This window comes from Pseudophryne corroboree, chromosome 6, assembly GCF_028390025.1.
Source record: "Pseudophryne corroboree isolate aPseCor3 chromosome 6, aPseCor3.hap2, whole genome shotgun sequence".
Lineage (NCBI taxonomy): Eukaryota > Metazoa > Chordata > Amphibia > Anura > Myobatrachidae > Pseudophryne > Pseudophryne corroboree.
This window is the reverse complement of record NC_086449.1, coordinates 550,948,080-550,973,290: the sequence shown is the minus strand read 5'-3', so window position 1 is coordinate 550,973,290 and position 25,211 is coordinate 550,948,080. Positions and strand designations below refer to the sequence as shown.

General features: G+C 46.6%; 1 protein-coding gene across 11 annotated transcripts in view; it reads right to left on the bottom strand.

The window, feature by feature from the left end:
• The window catches only part of PPFIA2 (PTPRF interacting protein alpha 2), a 656,694-nt gene that overhangs the window by 464,003 nt on the left and 167,480 nt on the right, over nucleotides 1-25,211 (bottom strand). The window contains exon 1 of one of the 11 annotated variants that reach the window (XM_063927703.1): nucleotides 60-476. The exons of 8 other annotated variants lie outside the window; for them this stretch is intronic. In XM_063927703.1, the coding sequence (XP_063783773.1) occupies nucleotides 60-221 (162 nt within the window). In that variant the 5' untranslated portion in view covers nucleotides 222-476. Of the gene's footprint in view, nucleotides 1-59; nucleotides 477-25,211 lie in introns of those variants that run through there. 2 more of the 11 variants (XM_063927704.1, XM_063927706.1) reach the window with 2 other exon arrangements.

Here is a 25,211-nt window from a genome sequence, read left to right as displayed (position 1 = left end):
CAAATGACAAAAAAATTATAATGTGTTCAAGTGAATCCTAAAAAATATCAAACACATACCTGAAAAGTGTAATACCTAGTCCCATTCGGAAGATGTACTTTAGAAGATCCTGAAACTGTGTTTATATCCGAGAAAATCATTTCTGATCTCATGGGCAATACAATCCACAAAATGATATAGATGCAGGCGAAGGAGTTAAGCTTCTTTTTAAATCCTTTCATGCATTACGGAAAGGCTACTGTACAAAATAAAATCTGCCCCATCCCATCATATGCACAGCTGATGCATTTAGATAGTCTTCTGCCGGCATGTCGGAGCTGGAAGGAAAGGTCTTTAGCCCCTGCTCTCATTTGAACCTCACAGGGCATGTAAAGGTAGTTAAATAAAAACACATATGGATGGGGGAAGAAGAAAAAAGAAGAGCCCTACAATACATGAAGCTTGTACAGAATCTGGCAATGCTTTGGTCCTGCCCGTCTGTTCTCAGTGATAATCACCTCCCCTCAAGCACAGTCTAGCTAAGTGATTATGCTAAGCATCCAGGCTAACCAATAACGCTCCGCTTCATTTACAGTGTGTGTGCTCAGTGTAATACAGGGGACCTCTTCCGACACACTGCATAAAGAGTGATGCTTTCTTTTTCGTTCTAGAAGAGAGTGTGTAATAACAGGACAGCCCACTGCACTGTTACTTTATTACTTACTATAAAGACTTTCCCAGTTGTCTTTGTATTAATGACACATTTAAAAATAAAAAATGTTTACATGTACAGTACATTGGTGTTATTGCAATAACAGCAAAAAAATGAAGAAAAAAAAAGCATATACATTATGTACACAGCAAAATGCTGCAATAACACAGCTGAGTGTGCATTGTTTATTAATTACTACTCTAACACATTACGACAAAGTTATATAGTGTATTGATCTGGAATAGTATAAGCAGGCAGCTGGCAATAAAGGCACTGGCAAATACATGCAAGGGGTAGCAGTTGATTTACCGACGGACACAATACCGACGGTCATAATCCCGACAGCAATTGACAAAGTACCGACATTCATTATGCCGACAAGTTCAAAATGCCAAAATAGAATACAGACATTTGAAATGCCGACATGTCAAAATGGCAACATGCGTTTTTAAGGAATTTTTGCCCCAAAACAGACTTGTTCATACTTTACCAGCCAGGTGGACCTGGAGGGGGAATGTAATAGTGAGCCGAGCGCAGCAAGGCACCGCGCCCGAAGCATGGCAAGCGTAGCGAGCCATGCGAGGGGACGCTGCACACTGAGAAGGTGTCCATGGCGACATTTACAACAAAAAACACAGAAAAACTCATGTCGGTATTTTGACATGTAGGCATAATGAATGTAGGTATTTGACCGTGTCGGTATTTTGACTGTAGGTCAATGGCTGTCGGGATTATGACCGTCGGTAAATCATACTGAACCCCATACAAGTACTCAGGAAGTTATTAATTATTTATTTATTTATTAACAGTTTCTTATATAGTGCAGAAAATTCCGTTGCGCTTTACAACTGGAAGTTGCTTATATACAGTATGTCAGAGCTACTCCGTAAAAAGCAGATTTTAATTTTTTTATTTATTTCAAGTGCATTATAACAGGCCCATTCTGCCCATCAGTTCTATAAATAGTTAAATATTGAACCATCTCCTATATAATAGCCCAGATCTGTGACTCTGTGCCTGTGTGTATAACGCTGGGCGTGGCTAGGAGCTCTCACTGGGTTAGCAGCAGGTCTATCACACCCAACACAGGTTACATCCAATGGGAGATTCTATCCTTTGGCTGCTGTGTGTTCACAGAGCAGGATTAACAATGGGGCTGATGTAGCTGCAGCTCCAGGTCCACACCCCAAAATAGTCCCACTGCATCTGCAGCAACATACCCTGCAACAATTTACAAAATCAGTACAAATTTGAAAAGGGGGCATGGCCACAGGTACAGTGGTGTGGCCATGCCATTTTCCTACACTTTCAATGGAAGTTTGGAGAGCCAAAAATCGGTACAGATCATGAAAAAAAAAAAAAGGTACTGTACCTGCCAAAAAGGTATAGTTGGAGGGTATGCCACTGCATCTGCAGCAAGTCTCTGCACTGTAGTTAGGGGAAAAAAAATCCTTTTACTGCAGCGTCCTATGTCCTGTTGCCAGTCCGCCTGCCCCCTCTGGCATCAACAATCCCCACTCCCTAGCCACGGCGCAGGTGCAACAAAAGCTGCTGCGGCCACCGGCATAGATCTGTAAGAAAGCGGCGCAGCGGTTTTCATAGCCCTCCCTGCGCCACATACTCTCTGAGCCCCCTAGCCTCCTCTGCGCATGATGTCACAGAAGTGCATCCCCCACACAGCCGCGCCCAGATCCTCAGAGGCCCTGACTCCGCAACACAGGACCTGGGCTGCCTACCTGGAAGCCCCGAGATGGCTAATGTAACGGATGGAGTGGGTGATATCGCAGAGGGTAATGTCTGGACGCTGAATAAATGGAAAAAGGTGACAGTGCTGTGCAGTGCATTGGGTGTTACACTGCACTGCACTCACCTTTTACATTGATTCAGCTAATCAGTCAGTTCTGCCAGCCAGTCGCTATTGTTAGCGCCGGTGTCCCAACGTGCCGCATTGCAGGGAAGTAGACAAACTAAATAAACTACAGCTCCCAGCAGCCCTTAGCGCTGAAGCATTCCGGCACTAAGGGCTACTGGGAACTGTAGTTTATTGAGTGCATCTTCTTCCCTGTAATGCGGTGCGTTGAGACACCGGCACTAACAATAGTGACTGGCTGCTTGGCTGCTGTGCGAGTCTCCGGGAGAGCCACTGCCAAAGGGAGGACAGCAGCTTAGCTGCTTCCAGGAGGAGAAGCATTAGCCGCCACTCGCAGTACCTCCAGGCCCCATCCGCGGCACCCTCCACAACCCGCAGTGGCTCCAACCCCCCTCCCCCATCCGCAGCACCCTCGTACCCACCCATCCCCAATCCACGGCACCACCGCACCCGCCCTTCCCCCACCCGCGACACCCCCACAACCGCTCCTCATCCACCCGCAGATACTCCGGACCCCCACCCAATGCACCACCGCACCAGCCCCTCCCCCACTACGTCTCCCCCGCACCCGCCACTCCCCCAACCACAGCACCTACTAGGTGATTCATCAGGCCCTGCATGCGCTGTTCACACCGCTGCAAGGGGCTACGACCCCTTAACCATCGCACGCCCTTTGTTCGTGCAATATTTAACCACTCACACAATTAAGTTGGGGTTTGGTAACCGCAAAAAAAGGGGGGGGGAGAGCACTGTTTGCGGGGCAGCGAGAGACTAAAGTTAAAATGGGAGAGTAGGCGACTCTGGTATAATTTCTTCACAGACTGGGGTAGATTTACAGAGTTGTGTACAAAATCTTGGCAGTTGGGATCCCAACAGCCAGGAGACTGACAGTGCAACCACAACGTATTTTGATAAGTATTTTAACCCTATCCCTATCCTAAACTCTAACCTCCCCATCCTAACCCTAACCATTCCCTCCCACAGCCTAACCCTAACAGTCCCCCTAGTGCCTAACCCTAAAGAGTGCCGTTTCTAGTGGCAGGCAAGCCGCGCGACTGCACGGGGCACCCGCCGCTGCACTTTTCCTGTCTTGACTGCTCCCCCTCCCTGTCATAGTACTCGGCTCAGGGTGCGGAGTTTCGAGTAACGACGCGTGTCTCGTAACGTCACGACACAACGCTTCATTTCCCGATATTCCGCCCCCCGGGTGGAGTACTATGACAGGCAGGAGAGGGGGCGGGCGGACGGACGGGCAGGGGAGCCGGCGGACGGACGGGCAGGGGAGTCGGCGGGCGGGCTGGCTGTGGCCAAAAGGTAAACACTACAGCTATGTCTATTCTTGTAATTATGTATGGGTATTATTTTATCACTGTGTTTACAATGTTTTATTTCTGTGCTCTGCATGGTGCTGTGGAAATGTGCTGCATCTTATAAATAAATGCAAATTATGATAAAAATGTGCACATGCATTTCTGAGAATATTTTGGCTCTATAACAAAAAATTGAAACGTTATTCAAACATCTAAAACCTCACGTACTTCCTCAGGAGCCCAGGACAGTCACCGCTGGGCTGACCCCACGCTACCCTCAATGGCTTGTCCCTGGCAACTAGCATTACACTTCCCTGGCAACTGGCATGACACTCATCCCAGAGCATGAAGCCCCTAGCAACGAGCATGGATCCCAGATCATGAAACCCCTGGCAACAAGCAAAACACCCAGCCCATAAAACCTCTGGCAACGAGCATGACATCTAGCGCATGAAACCCCTGGCAACGAGCATGACAGCGCATGAAACACTTGGCAATGAGTAGGTAATTTAAAAGTAATTTGGAGCTTTACTGTAGGGCAGAATGTATCACGGCATTGTGGTGTGTGGCATAATAAGGTGCAGGGGGCATAATATGGTGCAAGGGGTATTACTGTGTGGGGCTGAATGTGATGGAATTTATTTTTTTCCCTGTGGTGGCCGAGGTCCGTTAGTGCAGGGTCAAAAACTTGGGTGTAAGGTAGTCTTTTTCTGTAAGGCAACGCCCATTTTAGCGAGACCATGCCCATTTAGCAAGGCCACGCCCCCTCACTGGGAGCGCACCATCGGGGCGCAAGTTTGTGGTTTTTATAACTATTGGGGGGGGGTTATTTTTTTTATGTCAATGGGGGAGAGCGCATTTTAAAATCTCGCACTGGGAGCCAAATTGTCTAGAAACAGCCCTGACCCTAAAACTTATTACTTACCGGTGGGATCTGTCGGGACTCCATCCATTGGGATTTACTGAAGCTTCCTAAAATAAAAAGTGGTGGTATTGCGTGTAGCAATCAGTGATGATTTTCTAGTATACAATGATTTTCTAGTATACAATAGAAAGATTATAGCTAGAATCTGATTTGTTGCTATAGGCATGTCAGGGTCCAGGGACTTACCTCCTTGACTGCTGATTCAGGTGCTGGTGGTACAATAGTGGCGGGAAGCCGGTCTTTGCTCCTGGCGGATGCAGGGAGAGGTAAACAGAGGTGTCTGTAGTGGGCAGCTCTGGAGCTCGGAGAATACAGGCAAGAACTTCCTTGTGTGTCTGCATTCCTGGGCGCCATGTTGGAGACCACAACCATGCACTTTTAGTCTATGGCAGTTCTCCTGAGTTTCTCAGCCAATCCTGGCTGGCCACTTCCTTTTACAAGGGATTTGGACCATTGTAATACTGCCAGTGCTTTAAGTTGCTAATCATAGTCAGTTCTCTCAGCTCTGTGCTCCTGCAGGTGATCCTGTACTCCACCCTAAATGCTAAAATCCCTGAAGGCTTCTAGTCCATTTCTTCAGTGACTCGTTGTTTTCTCTGCTGCACTCTATGCAGGAGTGTGGCCCAGCACCACTCCCTGTGGCTCTTTAACCCACTGAGCAGTGTTCCATGGGGGTCCTGTGCCGCTGGAAGTTTTACTGGTTCTCTATACAATTACCTAGCTTCAGTCATCAGCTGTTCATGTTTCCAAGCATTGCTTAATTCCAACTTCAGCTTCCAGCAGTTCATGTTTTATAGCATCTCCTGTCTCAGCTTCAGTTCTCATTAGTTCATGTTTTCATTTCAAGCATCTCCTGTTTCAGCTTCAATCTTCAGCAGTTTGAGTTTCCAAGTATCCAGTTTTCACACAGTCTGAGTTCTTCAGTCACGATTACCAAGTATTCAGTTTTCACAATTTGTGTTTCTCAGTTACGATTTCCAGTTATTGTCTTCAAGTCACAGCATTTCAGGATTTCCAATCTCATTTCTTCAAGTCACAGCATTCCAGGATTTCTAATCACATTTACTCAAGTCGCAGCATTTCAGGATTTCTAATCTCACTTCTTCAAGCCACACCATTGCAGGATTTCTAGTATCAATTTATCTAGCTGCAACATTCCAGGGTACCTACTCGCTTCATCCAGTCTTCAACAGTCCAGAGTTTCCAATACCATTTGTCTGGTCTTTTGCAGTCTGGTTTTCAGGACTCTCATTTCAGTATTTAACCTATTGCAGTATATTGTCTCACATTGGGAGTCATTCCGAGTTGATCGTAGCTGTGCTAAATTTAGCATAGCTATGATCATGAACTTAGACATGCGGGGGGACGCCCAGCACAGGGCTAGTCCGCCCCGCATGTCAGTGCTGCCCCCCCCCCCCCCCCTGCACAAATACAAAAGCATCGCACAGCGGCGATGCTCTTTTATTTGTGGAGCAACTCCCGGCCAGCGCAACTCCTGCGGCTGGCCGGGAGTTGTGTGTTGCTGCCGCTGGCCGCAGCGGCTGCGTGAGACGTCACGCAACCATTGCGGCACGCCCCCCCAATGGTCCAGCCACGCCTGCGTTGGCCGGACCGCGCCTACTAAATGGCGACTTAACGCCGCCGTTCAGCCCCCTCCCACCCAGCGTCCGCCTCTGTCTCAGAGGCGATCGCTAGGCAACGACGACTGCCATGCGCAGTTCCGACCCGATCGCTGCGCTGAGGCAAACTGCATCGAGCTATCTGGTCGGAATGACCCCCATAGTCAAATGAATACAAAGGGGGTATTCAAATAAGTGCCGTGTTTTTTTTTGACTGGTCGAAAAAACAGCACTAATTCAACAAAGAGTATTCAATTGCGGGCGTTTTCACCCTTTTTTTAAATCCATTTTCGCTCATGCCGTTTCCCTTTTTTTTTTTTTTTTTAATCGGCATTGGCAAAAATTGCGCCAAAAATACGGGAAAACGTCCACGAATTCACCGATACATGTGGTTTTCACCAGTGTCGGATTTTTCGATCCAGGAGAAAAAACGGTACAGGCATTAAATAGGTCAAACTTAAATTCGACCTAAAAACTGGGGAAAAGTGCTGTTTTTTCGACTGGTCAAAAAACACAGCACTAATTGAATAACCCCCAAAGTCTAGATTATTTGAAGTTCCACGTGCTTCCAACCTTCTCATTTTCAACCTCCTGTGATCTCATCCTCCTCCAGCTGTTATCCGCTCGTCAGAGTCCTATCCCAAGCCTGACCTGACCAGGCAACATCTCCACTTATTGTTTTTATAAGCTTTAGTAAATCTACCCCTTACAGTAGTTAACTTGTTTGCTTCTATGCAATAAGATGACCTGGGCCGGCCCAAGCTTAATTTTTTTGGTAAGCAAAAATAGATTTTGGCACCCCTTGATAGGGTAAACTTTTTTAAGGGACAGTGCGTGCCTTTGAAAAAAGGGGTGTGGTCGCAAATGGAAGGGACGTGGCCACACAATTGTACCGGAGGGTACACGGAGATAGTGGATGACTGGGGAGGCAGGGATGACAGGGAGAGATTGTGGGTGACTGGTGAAGCAGGAGTGACAAACATAGTAGGTGGCAGGGGTGACAGGGAGACAGCAGGTGAATGGAGAGGTAGCGGTGGCAGGGGTGACAGTAATGTCACTGTCCTATACTCATTATACCGACCCAACATGCAGCACTGAGTCATCCCTGTGTGTAGGAAGGGTTACGATTTGATGTTAATTAGTTGGTTATTTTGTTAAATAAAAGGAGTAATCATACCAATTGTAACAGAATTATCTGGGTGGTTTTTTTTTATTACAAAGACACTGAATTTATTGCAAGTTTTTTTTTATCTTGACTGATGACCTCCTTCAGAATAATGTCAGTAGTTGGTATATTTTAAAGAGATTTTGCAATGTCCACTCCTTAGTTGCTTAGTCAAACTCTAAAATATGTTTCAATTATTTTTTTTTGCACTCTGGGGGTGATTCAGACCTGATCGTAGATGTGCTAAATTTAGCACATCTACGATCAGTTTCTCTGACATGCGGGGGCCCCGCATGTCAGGCCCTACCCCTCCCCCACTGCAAGCTTTCACTTTTGCACCCACCAAGTAGCTCCCTACCTGCGCAGCCTAGCTGTGATGGCAGACGGCTACCCGCCACGTTCTGCGTCACAGCGAATGTGTGTGATATCACGTAGCCGCCTCGGCCTGCCCACGCAAAGGTCCGGACATGCCTGCGTTGTCCGGAGCTCGCCCCACCAATGGCGTTCTCCAGCCCCGTGACTGCCTGTCAATCGGGTCTTACTGGGTGCACACGCACAGTTCAACTGCTACACAAGTGCAATCCAGAAGAGCTTCAGGTTGCAATCGCTGTTGTACCACCGATCAGGTCTGAATTAGGTCCTCTGTTATATACAGTACATCACTTGCTAATATTGTGCATACTGTATAACCTTTTATCAGATTCCCAAAAGTTTTAATACTCTAGCTAGCAGGTGTTACCTGTGTGTACATCAGGAGCCGTCAGTGCCGGGGATGCACGTCCGCCCGCCCAGCATTTGGAGGAAGGTGGGAGAAGGGAACACTGCGGGACTCGAGCCGCCAGAGCTGGGGATGCGCGTCTACCCGCCCGGCATCTGGAGGGAGAAGGGCACACTGTGGGAAAAACAGCATTGGCTTCCGGGTAGGTTTGGGGCGTGGTCAGGCTGCCCAGCACCCTCCTCGCTGTGGCGCCTTACTCAGCCGCGTAGCCCGCGTAATGGTCGGGCCAGCCGTGAATATGACATTTAATATGAGAGATCACATTTAATGAAGTAATCAGCATGCAGTTTGTAAGAAAGGTGTTATCCTACCATGTGACTGGTAGTTAACTGTATATTCTATAAACATATTTTTGATACTGTATATCAACAGCTGTAAGAGATTGCATCTTCTGATCTCTCAGAACTGTTTGTCCATTACATTGTCTTTTGTCTGGACAACAGAAAAGGATTTTCATTATCCAAAATCACGGTTTTGAAATAAAATGATTTCATGTAAGACAAGCAAATCTATAACAAAGAGTTAGGGTCCATACACACGGTGAGATTTGGGCTATGTCCGATTCTCACTATGCGACATGAACTGTGGTCGGTATCGCAAGTAAAGATGACTGTGCTTGCGATACTGATTTTGGCTAAGTGACAATTTTTACACGATATAGTCAAAATTGACTTGCCTGAACATGTCTATTCTTGCTTGCGATGACGATCCTGCGTGACCGCGCATTGGCATCGCAAGCTGTGTACACACTATATAGTCAAAATCGTAAGAATAGTTAAGTGCATATCGCACCGTGTGTACACACCTTTAGAGAGCAGAGGCGCAGACTTGGGAAAATAGGATTTTAAATATCTACCGGTAGATCCTTTTCTCGTAGTCCATAAGGGATATTGGGTGCAGATTAGTACGATGGGGTATGGATGGGTCCAAAGGAGCCAGTGCACTTTAAATTTCTTCAACTGGGTGTGCTGGCTCCTCCCCTCTATGCCTCCTCCTACAGGTCAGTTATAGGTAAACAGTGCCCGAAAGAGAATGACATACTTGAGAGAAGGAACATAACAACAGATGTGGTGAGATTTGAACACCAGCACACCAATACATAACTTAGCCAGCAACATCTGGCAACATTAACAGCAACAGCTGAACAGGAACACATAACAGAGAACCTGCAGAAAGTCACCGCATAGAGGCGGGAACCCAATATCCCTTATGGACTACAAGAAAAGGATTTACCGGTAGGTATTTAAAATCCTATTTTCTCTGGCATCCATAAGGGATATTGGGGACAGATTAGTATGATGGGGATGTCCCAAAGCTTCCAGAACGGGCAGGAACGTGCAGAGACATCTGCAGCACTGCCTGACCAAACTGGGTACCCTCTTTGGTCAGGGTGCCAAACATGTAGAACTTCACAAAGGTATTCTTCCCCAACCAAGTAGCAACTCAGCATAGTTGCAGGGCCAAGACACGGGCAGCCACCCAGGAAGAGCCCACCGATCTTGTAGAGTGGGTCTTCAGAGACTGCGGAACTGGTAAGGCTGCCAACGCATAGGCCTGTTGGATAGTAAGCCTAATCCAATGAGCAATAGACTGCTTAGAAGCAGGGCAACCCTTTTTCTGCGCATCATAAAGTACGAACAAGGAATCTGTCTTTCTGATCCAAGACGTCCTTTTGATATAAATTTTCAAGGCACGCACAGCATCCAATGCCTCCAGAGGAGCAGAAGTGTCAGAACTGGACGGAATCACGATAGGTTGATTCAAGCGAAACGCGGAGACCACCTTCGGCAGGAACTGCGGTTTAGTCCTGAGCTCCGCTCTATTCTGGTAAAAGACCAAAGTATGGACGTTTGCACGACAAGGCGCCCAATTCTGAGACATGCCTAGCAGAAGCCAGGGCCAGTAACATCACCGTTTTTTATGTTTTTCTACTGTCGTCAGAGGTTCAAACCAGGAGGTCTGTAGAAAACGTAACACTACATTCAGATCCCAGGGTGCCGTAGGCGGCATGAATGGAGGTTGTATGTGAAGCACCCCTTGCAAGAAGGTCTAAACTTCTGGCAAGAGAGACAACTTCTTCTGGAAGAAGATGGAAAGAGCTGAAATCTGGACCTTAATGGATCCCAGACGTAAGCCTGTATCCACTCCAGCCTGCAGAAATCGTAGGAACCTTCCCAAGTTGAATTCTGCAGAAGGATATGTGCATTCCTTGCACCAAGAGACATATCTCCACCAGATATGATGATAGTGTTTTGACGTCACAGGTTTTCTGGCTTGCACCATAGTGGCAATGACCTTTTTGGAAAGCCCTTTGTGAGCTAGGATGTTCCGCTCAACTTCCATGCCGTCAAATGAAGCCGCTGTAAGTCCGGGAAGACGAACGGTCCTTGTTGAAGAAGATCCCTTCTTAGCGGTAGAGGCCAAGGGTCCTCTACAGACGACATGTCCAGAAGAGCAACATACCACATTCTTTGGGGCCAATCCGGGGCAATCAAGATTGCTTCCACTCTTTGATGTCTGATCCGCTTGAGCACCCTTGGGATCAGCGGAATCAGAGGGAACAGGTAGACCAGCTGGTAAGGCCAAGGCGATGTCAGCGCATACACTGCGCTCGCCTGCAGGTCCCTGGTTTGTGAGCAACAGCAGCGAAGCTTCTTGTTGAGACGAGAAGCCATCAAGTTGATCTGTGGGCATCCCCACCTGTCAATGGTTTGCTGAAACACCTGAGGGTGTAGTCCCCACTTCCATGGATGGAGGTCGTGGCGACTTAGGAAGTCCGCTTCCCAGTTGTCCACCACCTGAATGAAGATCATGACGGTGCTCTTGCATTTCGTTCTGCCCAGAGGAGTATTCTTGACACTTCTCACATGCAGGCCTTGCTTTTTGTCCCTCCTTGTCGATTGATGTACGCCACCGCCATGGCATTGTCCGACTGCACCTGGATTGCCAGATCCCGGAGTAGAGGTGATGCCTGAATCAGAGCATTGTAGATAGCCCTAAGTTCCAGAATGCTGATCGGAAGAAGGGCCTCTTGGGCAGACCACCTGCCCTGGAACTGCACCCCCTGGGTGACAGCTCCCCATCCTCTCAGACTCGCATCCGTCGTGAGGATCCAATCCTGAATCCCAAAGTGTCGTCCTTCCAGCAGGTTGGAAGACTGTAGCCACCACAGGAGAGAGATTCTGGCCTGAGGTGACAGCCGAATTATCCGGTGCATCTGAAGATGGGAACCGGACCACCTGTTCAGGATGTCCAGTTGGAACGGTCTGGCATGTAACCCTCCAAATTGAATCGCCTCGTATGAGGACGCCATCTTTACCAACAATTTTATGCAAATATGAATGGAGACTCGAGCAGGTCGGAGCACCATGCAAACCATTTCTTTAAGTGTTCTTACTTTGTCCTCTGGGAGGAACACTTTCTGTGCTACAGTATCCAGCAGCATCCCCAGAAACATGAGCCATTGAGACGGTTCCAAGTGGGACTTCTGCAGATTGAGGATCCACCCAAGGTGTGACAGAAGCTCGCTTTTATCAGGAGATCGTCCAGGTATGGAATAACACTGGCCCCCTGGACCCTGAGTTGAAACATCATTTCCGCCATCACCTTCGTGAACACCCTCGGAGCTGTAGACAGGCCGAAAGGTAACGCCTGAAACTGGTAGTGATCGTTCAGCAGGGCAAACCTCAGATAGGCCTGTTGAAGAGGCCAAATTGGGATATGTAGGTAAGCGTCCTTGATGTCCAGGGACACAAGGAATTCCTGTTGTTCCAGGCCTGCAATCAACGCTCTCAAAGATTCTATCTTGAATTTGAAAAACCCTCAGGTAAGGATTCAAGGACTTCAGATTCATAATGGGTCTCACAGACCAGTCTGGTTTTGGTACTACGGTCAGACTGGAGTAGTAACCCTGCAGTAGGGGTACTGGAACAATGACCTGGGACTGGACTAACTTGTTGATTGCCAGCAGTAGCATACCACGCATATTTTCTAAAGCTGATAAGCTTGGTTTGAAATTTAATTGGGGTGGGGGGGTGGGGAGTATCGTCGAACTCCAGCTTGTAACACTGAGAGATAAGGTCCTTTACCCAAGCATCTTGGCAGGAACCGTCCCAGATGTGGCTGTAGTGATATAACTGAGCTCCCACCACGAGATCCCCTCGGGGTGGATGGGCATCGTCATGCTGAAGTCTTTGCAGAAGCAGAGCTGGTGTTCTGGTCATGAGATCAAGTAACGGCTGGTTTCTTAAAGGACTGAGTAGACGGTCCCGGGTAGTTATGTCTAGCAGGAGGAGATCCTGAAAGGAGAAACGTGGATTTTTCCAGCAGTAGCTTTGGAAATCCATGCGTCCAATTCACCTCCAAAGAGTCATTCACCTGTGAAGGGAAGATATTTTACATTACGTTTGGAGTCAGTGTCAGCAATCCACTGACGCATGCGCGCAGACACAGCCATAGCCGTGGTCCTAGCATTAATATTGCCAATCTCTTTAATGGAGTCACAGAGGACTCTTGCCGTGTCCTATTAACTAAGGTCATATCACCTGAAAGACCTTCCTTCATTTGATTAGCCCAGGAATTAATTGCATGTGTCATACAGCAACCTGCAATGACCAGCCTTTGAGCAACACCTGCAGTAATGTAAATAGATTTCAGAGTGGTTTCAAGTTTCCTATCTGCAGGGTCCTTTACCGTAAAGGAGCACGGAGCAGGGAGTACCGCCGTTTTAGAAAGGCGAGAGACAGGCGTCCACTGCTGGAGACTCCTCCCAGAATTTTCTGCCTTCAGGGGCAAAGGGGAATATATGCAAAAACCGTTGTGACACCTGATATTTCTTATCTAGAGTCTTCCAGGCTATTTTAAATAAGTCATCTAATTCCTTTGAATCAGGAAATGTGACTGTCAGTTTGTCCTGTGGGAGGAAAAATGACTGCTGAGCAGTAGCATCCTCCAGGGGTGGGGGTGGGGGGGGGGGGCTTTAACACATCCCTAACAGCCAATATGAGGGGTTCAATACCCTGAGTAGGGGTGGAATCTCCACTTATGGGGTCCACATCATCCCCATCATCCTGTATATCATCATCAGTATCTGATAGGAGTGCAGGTAGAGCACATTTTTGTGCACCTGTAGTAGACAGGGGGGCAGTGGCGGAACTACCGCCAGCGCAAGCAGTGCCTTGCACTGGGGCCCGCCACTGTCAAGTGGCCCAAAGCCAGAGCGGCATGTAATGAGTCAAACTGACTCATTACATGCCATCTGGCTGCCGCTGTGTGCCGCCACCGCCGAGGGGAGGAGCGCACCAGCTACGTGGGGGGGGGGGGAGGAGGAGGGAGCCACAGCAGCACTGTGTAATTGGTGGAGGCGCTGCTGCTGCTGTCCCTCTCCTTCACCATAGGCTGTTCTCTACCGCTGTGAATGCTGGGATGCGCTTCCCAGCATTCACAGCAACGGAGGGCAGCTGCGGCTCCCAAGTCCCCCTCCCTCCTCCTTCTCCCCTGCCCGGGATCTCTGCTAGAAGCTGCACGAGGAGCCTGAGCCAGCGGAAACAGTAAGTATATCTATTCTAACTATTAATTATGCCTGCCTTAATGTGCAAAAAGGGGGACGCTGTCTGCCTTAATGTGTAAAAAGGGGGATGCTGTCTGCCGTAATGTGTAAAAAGGGGAACGCTGTCTACCATAATCTGTAAAAAAGGGGACGCTGTTTGCCATTATGTGTAAAAAGGGGATGCTGTCTGCCGTAATGTGTAAAAAAGGGGACGCTGTCTGTCGTTATTTGTTAAAAGGGGACGCTGTCTGCCGTAATGTGTAAAAAAAAAGGGTACGCTGTCTGCCGTAATGTGCAAAAAAAAGGGTATGCTGTCTGCCGTAATGTGTAAAAAGGGAACGCTGTCTGCCGTAATGTGTAAAAAAGGGGACGCTGTTTGCCATTATGTGTAAAAAGGGGACGCTGTCTGCCGTAATGTGTAAAAAAGGGGACGCTGTCTGCCATAATGTGTAAAAGGTGGATGCTGTCTGCCGTAATGTGTAAAAAGTAGACGCTGTCTGCCGTAATGTGTAAAAAGGGGACGCTGTCTGCCATAATGTGTAAAAGGTGGATGCTGTCTGCCGTAATGTGTAAAAAGTGGACGCTGTCTGCCGTAATGTGTAAAAAGGGGAATCTGTCCACCATAAGGTGTAAAAGGGGCTCTACCTGGTGTAGTGGTGCTACCGTGCGGAGTAATTTGAATAATGGAGACTACTGTGCACCGTTATATGAATTGGTTTTATTTTGTGGCCACACCCCTTCCCCACAAAGCCACGCCTCTATTTTTTTGCACTACGGCGCGCACAGCCCCTATTTAACATGGGGGGGCACCGATGCAGTTTCTTGCACACAGCGCTAAAATGTCTAATTACGACACTTTTGCTAGGTATCCATTTCCCTGGCCCTGAGCAGGTCCCCCTCACCAGATCCTCTCCAGGGGTGAGGGGGTGGACTTGGATGGGATGAGGGGGAAGCCCAAAGCATTTTGTCGCACCTGGGCCCACTGCTCGCTAGCTCCGCCACTGCAGGGGGGGGATGTTTAGCAGCGAGACTTGCCCCTGCTTGTTGCAGTTCATGAGTCTTATTTGCATTTGCAGTGAGCTGAGATGACATATCAGACATCATATTTTTGATAGCCCCCAGCCAGGAGGGCTCTGGACTCTCCCCCACATTGTTATCAGCATTCAGAGATGGCTGACTACACTGCTCACATGATATTGAGCCAGATGAACTAGGAGATAATCTAGCATTTCATACACTGCATGACTTCTGTTTTACCATTGTGAATCAGAAAAACAGGTACAATACACATACAACACAGCCTGATATTGATATATTGCAAGCCTGCCCTAGTGCATGTGAGAGGAGACACCGGAGAGAGGACCCCAACACACCCAACGCTGCACAGCCCCAGTGAGGGTGTCAGCGTTTTTATGTGTAAACACAGTGAGACTGTAATATGATAAAATCCCTCAAAATGCCGCTGAGCCCGCTCTCGTGTAGCTTCGCCCCCCGCCATGGCGCCGGAGCTACTTCTGTATATTTGTACTGGCCATGTCTCCCAATATGTACAACCTCACATAAATGCTTGGTTTACTATATTTAGCCAGTCTCACACAAGGGCTATAGCGGGTCTCCCCCAGGAGGGACGCGTATGCCACACCCGCGCTTTCAGACGCACAGTAAAACCGAGGGACCCCCCCTAGTGGGGCCCCCGGTTGGTACTTACCACCGATGATCACCTTCAGGCAGCGTTAGGAGTGTATGGCATGCTGCGGCTTATATTGGATTGGGTAAAATAGAGGCAACCAATGAGGGACTGGCAGAGGGGAACAGCAGTAGAAAAATGTTTTAGAATAAAACCTAGTCTAGCTGCTGTATTTAATATAGATCGTAGGGGAGAAACGGTTTAGAAGAATATGAGTAAATTGTACTAGTCAGCCCAATCTAATTAATATCGTTCCAAACCAGCAAAAGGAATGCCTTCACTGAATGACCTTTCTGGGCAGCCATACCTTTCAGTTTAACAACAAAAAAACAAAAACATTATTTATAGTTTTAGTGGGAAATTAACATTTTTAAAACCAATCTGAACAGATAGGATAATGAAGTTAATGGTGCCAATAAAAGAACTTTTCACTTTAAAGAAAAAAACAAACAAACCTTAAAATAAAAAAGAAATCGTAGTTTTTATGCAATGTAATTGTTCTTGATCACCTTTATGTAGACCATTGAACAATTTCTATTCCGTTGTTATGCATTAGTAAAGGTGAAAATGTAAGAGACAGAACTCTACATAGGATTTTAACAATTAAAATCCATTACACGGAGAAGAAAGAATGTCAATGCTATTTACATAGGTACAAACAGAAATGATGGAGGTGGTTTTAGGTCAGGTTTATGTACATACAAATAAAAACAATCATTCACTAAAACAGGCCAACAAATACGCAGCATTATACACTTTGTAAGCCCTTGATTTGGAAAGAGTTAATTATTTACTCCTCCACCGTCCATTTTTTATTTTTAATACTAGCACTCCCAAGGCGCTCCCCACTGGACTGATACTGAGTTTGGGATGTGCTCACTCCAAAAAACTTTTTTTTCCAAAATTTCAATGTTTAATCGCTGTCAGTGGAACAGGTCTGATACACAGAGCCTGACAACACAGGAACCAATAGAATATTGAATTAGCTTCACATCGGTCCATTCATCAGACTCTCCTGAGTCCCACAGACTGGACACCCTGACATGGTAAAATCCCTTTTTTAATTTTTTTTTTAACAACCTTTAGTTTTATAATATTATATATATACCGGTAGCGATTTGGCGCTGACCGGAGGCTCCCAAGAAGTGAATAGAGGTGCAATATGTGGTGAGAAGCTACGGAAAAGGAGACTGATAGGCCTTGATACAAGCTACTATTTGGTACGCAATTCCTTATCTGCGTGTGTACAGCACACCTTGTAATAACTTACTACACCTTAAGTCGCTTGTTCTTCTCCTCCACTTTCACAGAACTTTTGTGGCCATATGTACCTCCTTACGGCATTTTTGAAGAACTGAGCAGCCTCCAAGAGGATTCTCATTATTTCCCTGTGAATTATGTATCAGGGTATATAAAGTGAGACATTTAATTTACTTTCCCTAATTGTGATACCCGTTGATTTGCACACAGGACTACCAAGTTGAAGATAATCACACTGATCTATACAATGTGCTTTGTGTTTATATTATATATATATATATATATATATATATATATACACACATACACACACATATATATATATATATATATATATATATATATATATACTGCTCAAAAAAAATAAAGGGAACACGAAAATAACAGATCCTACATCTGATTGAATGAAATATTCTTATTACAGGTTGAGTCTCCCTTATCCAAAATGCTTGGGACCAGAGGTATTTTGGATATGGGATTTTTCCGTATTTTGGAATAATTGCCTACCATAATGAGATATCATGGTGATGGGACCTAAATCTAAGCACAGAATGCATTTATGTTACATATACACCTTATGCACACAGCCTGAAGGTAATTATAGCCAATATTTTTAATTACTTTGTGTATTAAACAAAGTTTGTGTACATTGAGCCATCAAAAAACAAAGGTTTCACTATCTCACTCTCACTCAAAAAAGTCCGTATTTCGGAATATTTGGATATGGGATACTCAACCTGTAAATACTTTGTTCTTTACATAGTTGAATGTGCTGACAACAAAATCACACAAAAATTATCAATGGAAATCAAATTTATTAACCCATGGAGGTCTGGATTTGGAGTCACACTCAAAATTAAAGTGGAAAAACACACTACAGGCTGATCCAACTTTGATGTAATGTCCTTAAAACAAGTCAAAATGAGGCTCAGTAGTGTGTGTGGCCTCCACGTGCCTGTATGACCTCCCTACAACGCCTGGGCATGCTCCTGATGAGGTGGCGGATGGTCTCCTGAGGGATTTTCCTCCCAGACCTGGACTAAAGCATACGCCAACTCCTGGACAGTCTGTGGTGCAACGTGGCGTTGGTGGATGGAGCGAGACATGATGTCCCAGATGTGCTCAGTTGGATTCAGGTCTGGGGAACGGGCGGGCCAGTCCATAGCATCAATGCCTTCATCTTGCAGAAACTGCTGACACACTCCAGCCACATGAGGTCTAGCATTGTCTTGCATTATGAGGAACCCAGGGTCAACCGCAACAGCATATGGTTTCACAAAGTGTCTGAGGATCTCATCTCGGTACCTAATGGCAATCAGGCTACCTCTGGCGAGCACATGGAGGACTGTGCGGCCCCCCAAAGAAATGCCACCCCACACCATTACTGACCCACTGCCAAACCGGTTATGCTGGAGGATGTTGCAGGCAGCAGAACATTCTCCTTGGCGTCTCCAGACTCTGTCACGTCTGTCAAATGTGCTCAGTGAGAACCTGCTTTCATCTGTGAAGAGCACAGGGCGCCAGTAGCGAATTTGCCAATCTTAGTGTTCTCTGGCAAATGCCAAACGTCCTGCACGGTGTTAGGCTGTAAGCACAACCCCCACCTGTGGACGTCGGGACCTCATACCACCCTCATGGAGTCTGTTTCTGATCATTTGAGTAGACACATGCACATTTTTGGCTTGCTGGAGGTCATTTTGCAGGGCTTTGGCAGTGCTCCTCCTGTTCCTCCTTGCACAAAGGCGGAGGTAGCGGTCCTGCTGCTGGGTTGTTGCCCTCCTACGGCCTCCTCCACGTCTCCTGATGTACTGGACTGTCTCCTGGTAGCGCCTCCATGCTCTGGATACTACGCTGACAGACACAGCAAACCTTCTTGCCACAGCTCGCATTGATGTGCCATCCTGGATGAGCTGCACTACCTGAGCAACTTGTGTGGGTTGTAGACTCCGTCTCATGCTACCACTAGAGTGAAAGCACCGCCAGCTTTCAAAAGTGACCAAAACATCAGCCAGAAAGCATAGGAGCTGAGAAGTGGTCTGTGGTCACCATCTGCAGAACAACTCCTTTATTGGGGGTATCTTGCTAATTGCCTATAATTCCCACCTGTTGTCTATTCCATTTGCACAACAGCATGTGAAATTGATTGCCAATCAGTGTTGCTTCCTAAGTGGACAGTTTGATTTCACAGAAGTGTGATTGACTTGGAGTTACATTGTGTTGTTTAAGTGTTCCCTTTATTTTGTTGAGCAGTATATAAATATATATATATATATATATATATAGTGTATATGGTGCAAGTAGCGCTAACCCTTATATTTTAGAGGAGCTCTAACGCTTTAAACCAAATTTGTGGATAAGTGCTAATAAATACAATAAGTGAATAAATAAATAAATAAATAAATAAACTACGTAAATAGAAAGTCCTTGATTAAACATGAAAACACTCCAAAATTTATATAGTGGCAGCGGCCAGATTTCAAAATAGTCCAATTTCCAAATGAACCAAGAAATGAATATTGATAAGTGGTAAATCAGCTGCGCCTTCAGTGTTCTATAGTAACAGAGTATCCTTAAATAGTAGTAAGATATGCGTACCAGACACACAAAAGAAAAATCACTTCTCGCAAATTCCTTTGGATCGACTGTCTCTCCTATTCACCTCCTCCTCTCATATCCACCCGGATATCAGCATAAAGTTCCTCACACAGGGGGTAATGGAAAACAGTAGATCAGTGTGGTGCATAGATCTAGATAAAGTGACGCTGTGCTGTGTGTGTAAATTTAGTGCAAAAACGTGCAATAAAGTGCTGATAGTGCTTAGTTTGTGCCAAGGTGTTTATTATACCAATGCCCTATTGGTAATTGTGCTTATTTGCCAATTATGAGGGTGTAGCACCAAACTGAATTAAAAAGCCATGGCAGCACTTACGTTTAAAAAGGTATCATATTATGAACGGATGGAGCCAGTAAAAACATCCGATAAACCAGAGAACCTTAAAACCAGAAAGTACTCCCAAGGGAGAAAAAGAGTTCTGATAGTGTAGTAATGTTTTTACACATTTAATGAGACAATATTAAACTCATAAAAAATGGACTTGTACAATTTAAATTAAAGTATGCATGCTTATCTGTCAATCAAGCAGGATAGCGGAGAAATCGGATAACTCAACACATCGTCCACCAGTGTTGAATTAATGGTGTATTTAGTAATGCGCAAATCTTATGGATGGCTTCTTACACTGCAACCAGATTGACCATAGTCGACAATCACTTTCAATTTATAAACATGTATTTTATTTCTCTATTATTTCGGCTGGGTCTTGATACCATCTATGTCAAAGCATCAGCTACCATCCTTTCAGTCTCACAAAACTCAAGAACAAATCGCACTACTAGGCCACAGTTTTCCAAACTCCGCCATTACAGTGCAGGTTTAAAAGATGGAGTCCAGATAGTTAAATCAAATTGACTGAGGTACAAATTAATTCACTTGTGTTCAAGCATGGATATACTTAACAGGGACTGTAATAGCAGAGTTTGGGAAACTCTGCACTAGGTCATGCAGGCCCTGGTGTCAGGCATCAATACATATTATTGTGGCATTGATCTGCTCACGGTTTGCAAGTTTGATACACCATTGGTTGTATTTGTATATCATAATTAATGGACCCAGTACCCGTTCACAGCATAGGGAGAGGTGGCGCGGAGATGATCTAATCTCCAAGGCCGCCTCCGCACCTGCCCCCGATGCCACCGTGGTCACCGCCCCTCAATGGCAACCTGACCGGCATATTGACAGGTTGGGAAGCATGTTCTCAAGGTCCAATGCCGGGTCATACCCGGGAAGGACCCGTATCCAATTCCCAGGTGCGACCCGGCAATTGCAATCTAAACGGGGTATAATTGAGCTTGTTGCCAGTCACCATGGTTCTGTTATGTGTTACCTTGATGTTGTCTCAGGTAGAGCCTTGTATCCTTTTTAGCACTTGTAGTCTACCAGAATTAATTGCTCTGTATCAGCTTCCCACTTGGAAAGCTTGTAATTACATTTTGTTTAGAACATGCTCAGAATTGTCCTTTCCAGCAGCTGGTGGATTCATCACCTGCCTGAATTGGCATGTTTTCTTACCATCAGTGAGCTAATGTTTAACAAGTGGTCTTATTCTTGCCTTCAAGACTAAGCATACTATACTATTACCTAGTGAGCTAGCCATCCCATGTTCTCCGTTGGGGTCATCTACTGTAGACTGGATTTCTTGTATATAAGATAGTCACAGTTCATAGTGAAGGCTGCACTTGTTTCCACAATCTGTTGCGGATTCTAATTTCTGCTTGTCTTTTAAATATTTAAATGGTCAAGCATCAAGTACGGTCCTATTAAATAGTCATCTTGGAGACCACTGAGTGGCAATGTTGCAGCATAAAATGGTAGATTGCCCATATGAAATCAGAGGAGAAATAAGATTTCCAAGGTAGTCCTTGTGTGGTCCTGTATATACCGGTCCTTACACAGCTTGGTTTGGTATTGTTTCGGACTAAATAAAATGTGCTTCTCTTTTGCTTTCTTTAGTTCAACCACACATTTAATTTTCAATTGCAGTTTCATATATTATGTGTGTGTATAAGTCTTTGGACTTTGAGGTGATTATTGAAGAGGGAGAGTGAGAGCGTGCATTGGAGGGTCAGAGTGCTGTGAAGTGGACATTGAAGGAGATTGCTGTTCATTGACATTGAAGGGGCAGGGTAGAGTGCTATGAAGTGGACATTAAAGGAGTCAGGGGGAGGAGTACTGAGGGCTGGCACTGAAGGGACTGAGGAGAGTGCTGTGAGGCAAACATTGAAGGGTTCGGGGGAAGTGCTGTAAGCTGTACAATGAAAGGGAAAGTGGGTGTTGTATGGTGGACAATTATAGGGACTGTGAGTTCTGAGGTGTATAGTGAGTGCTGTTAGGGGGCAATGAAGTGGATAAGTGTGCTACTTGGGGGGGGGGGGGATCAGTAAATTATCTGTGAGGTTAGTGTGTGCTGTGAAGAGGTCAGTATTATATGGAAGGTACTAGCTATGGAGGGGGTACTCATGGATATATACAGGGAGGACTTTATGATACAGCTATGAGAGGGAAATGACGGAGATATGCAGGGAGGTCATGGAGGGGGCAATCAGAAACCAATATTTCATGAAAAAAGGCTTCATTAGGCCACATCATAAAATATTTTAAACTTATGTTCCAAGTCCAGCAAATATAGACCAGTAGGATGTATCCAGTACAGCACTTACTGAACAGCCTTAAATCCTCTGTACATAACACACAGTCAATGCTCAACCCACCACAGACCCAGCCCCACATTTATGGCTGCTTCCAGAAATTTCCAATTTGGTTTTTCATCCCAATCCGCCCCTACACAGTCTGTAAAATTCAACGTATAATCCATTTCTGCAGCATCCCTGCCAATTAATATCTGAGCTTTTGACCTGGATTGTTACTGGGTCTACCCAGGTCACAGCTTAGTGTAAAAGGGTCCTTGAAAATTAACCCAGGTTGAGTGACCTGGGAATCCGATCCTGGTAGCTACCAGGGTTGGACCCAGATAACGATGCAGTGTAATACCCCTTTCACACTGTCAATGCCGGATCCCACCCGGGAATTGGAAGCGGGTCCTTCCCGGGTGGGATCCGGCATTGGCAGCTGCTGCTGGTTTCCACGACCCGGCAATAAGCCGGGCGGGTTGCCATAGCAGCAGGGGGACAGAACCGGCGGCGGGGGCAGAGGTGGAGGCGGCGTTGGGAGATAAGCTCATCTCCGCGCCGCCTCTTCCTTTCTAGTAAACGGGTCCTGGGTCGCATCGACCCGGGAGCCCGTTTACGCAGCCAATGACCCGGTATTCAACCCGGGTATAACACTGCTTTATACCCGGGTTGAATTGCCGGGTCAGGCGACTCGCGATTTCGGTAAGGCCCCTTTTCACACCGCATGTCGACCTGGCAATATGCCGGGTCGATACCGGGTTATTTGTGCAGTGTGAAAGGGGTATAAAACAGCTCTACCCGGGTTATCCGACCCAGGTTATGTTTAAATTATGCTGATTGGCTGTGTATGCAGAGGCCCGCCTCAAGGGAGGGTCTGTGAGTGACATGCAGGGCAGATCCAGGGGTCAGTGTAAATGGGGCTGATCTGGGAATAACCCAATGTGCAGCGTAAACTAGGTCTGACCCTGGACTGACCCAGGTAGGAACTGTGGGCCTAATTCAGGTTGGACCGCAAATCGTGATCCAACCGTAATAATTACGTTCACCATGCATTTAATGATCCTGCGCCGGCAGGAGGCTTCCATAATTTCTGTGACCGTGCAATAATTGCGTCGCAGTCGCAATAACTGTATGGTCGCAGATGGGGGGTGGCGGGTAGCATGGTAAGAGGCCTTGCCCAGAGATGGGCAGCCCCCAGCATGCGAGTCAAAGGATTGCAAATTCTGCTAAAAAGCTAAATTTGCAATCCTTACTGAATGAGGTCCTGTGTCCAAAATCCTCCAGAAAAATACTGTCCAGAAATAATAATGTCCAGAAAAATACTTACTATACCTACTTTGTGGAATTTTTTTAAAAATAAGTTTCGTTTGTTGGATCACCAAAGTTAGAAAGCATACATAGCTTAATACGATAAACGATGGTGGGGGACCTCCAGCTCGTGGGCTGTATAAGGCCCGCAAAGCCGTTTGTTCCGGCCCACCCGCTTGTGTGTCAGCGAGACACGCCACCGCTCAGTCCGGCGGTGGCGTGTCTCAGCTGTCAGGGTAGGGAGTAGAGCGCAGCTACTGTATATGTCCAGCAGCAGCGGCGGGTCGGATCTCAAATCAGCCGTCGGTTCATGAGCCAATCAGAGCTCGCGGACCGGCAGCCAATCAGGAGCTGCTGCTGCCGGTCCGCGAGCTCTGAATGGCTCACGAACCGGCGGCTGGTTTGAGATCCTACACTCCGTTGCCCGGCATAGCCTCGCTCTCCTCCCTGCCCTGACCCCCTGACAACTGAGACACGCCGCCGGACAGAGCAGCATGTGTGGGGGCATTTGTGTATCTGGCAGTGTGGGGGCATTTCTGTATTTGGCACTGGGGGCATTTGTGTATCTGGCACTGTGGGGACATTTGTGTGTCAGGCACTGTGGGGGCATTTGTGTGTCAGGCACTGTGGGGGCATTTGTGTGTCAGGCACTGTGGGGGCATTTGTGTATCTGGCACTGCACTGGCATATGTGTATCTGGCACTGCACTATTGGGGGCATATGTGTATCACGTCCCATTTTAATTAGCCACACCCATTTTTTGGTGTGTGCCTTCTGCATGCGCACTCAGTACCCCTAAGGGGCATAACTACTGGGGGGGCAGGGTAAGTTAATAATTTTTGTATGGCCCCCGAAGGATTTTCTAAATATCCAAATGACCCTTGGTAGAAAAAAGGTTCCCCACCCCTGCACTAAACAAATCACTAAACAAAGGAATTTTAGCCTTTTAAATGTAAAATAAAAAGCCTTAGAGATTCAGCCAATGAGAACAACATAGGAAGTAACAATTCCAGAGGGGATATAAATAGAAGGTAAGAATTGGCTGGCCACAGTGTGCGTCCCTTTTTCTTGTGGTCGCATCCATTAAGTATGCAGCCGCAAGATGATTGACAGCGGCGACCATTCTCAGGGCTGCGGCGTGGCATCTAGGAGGGGGGGGGGAACGGAGCGTGCAGTGACCATTTTCAGTGTGGCTGCATGACGTCACATGCCACATAAAAAAAAAAAATGGTGGCCGCCGTCTGGCGTTACCAGGGGTCGATCTTAATTTGATGCATCCGCAATCTAATTGCGGATACATCGGGAGGCGGCCTGGCACACATGCTGGGCGGCCCCAGAATGTGAAGAGATGGACGCAGATCTGGCTATGTATTCAGCGATCAGCGTCCATCTCTGAATCAGGTCCTGTGTGCAGTAGTCTAGATAGGACTCAACAATTGGGGCCCCGCTACCAGATGCCAGTGGGGAAGAAGCAGATTTAGGCTGGAGAGTGTCAGGTCTGTGTCTGTTCCCAGAGGGGGCACTAGTGGGTCAGTGGTGGTACGGTGGAGGAAATGAGGAGGCTCTAATAAGTTCCTGCGCATGTGCAAAATGAGGTTTTATTGAGAGCACATACAGAAAATATAACCATTACTGGAGCAATGGCAAATACAGGTGAATCTCAGCATAGAAGATGACAGTCTTTAGATAAACAGTCTCATACAATATGTCGGTTTGAAAACAGATAACAGCTGGCAATATCGATGGCCGGCCTGGAAGACGATGGTGACATGAAACAATACTTTGAAGGTAAGTAGTACAAAA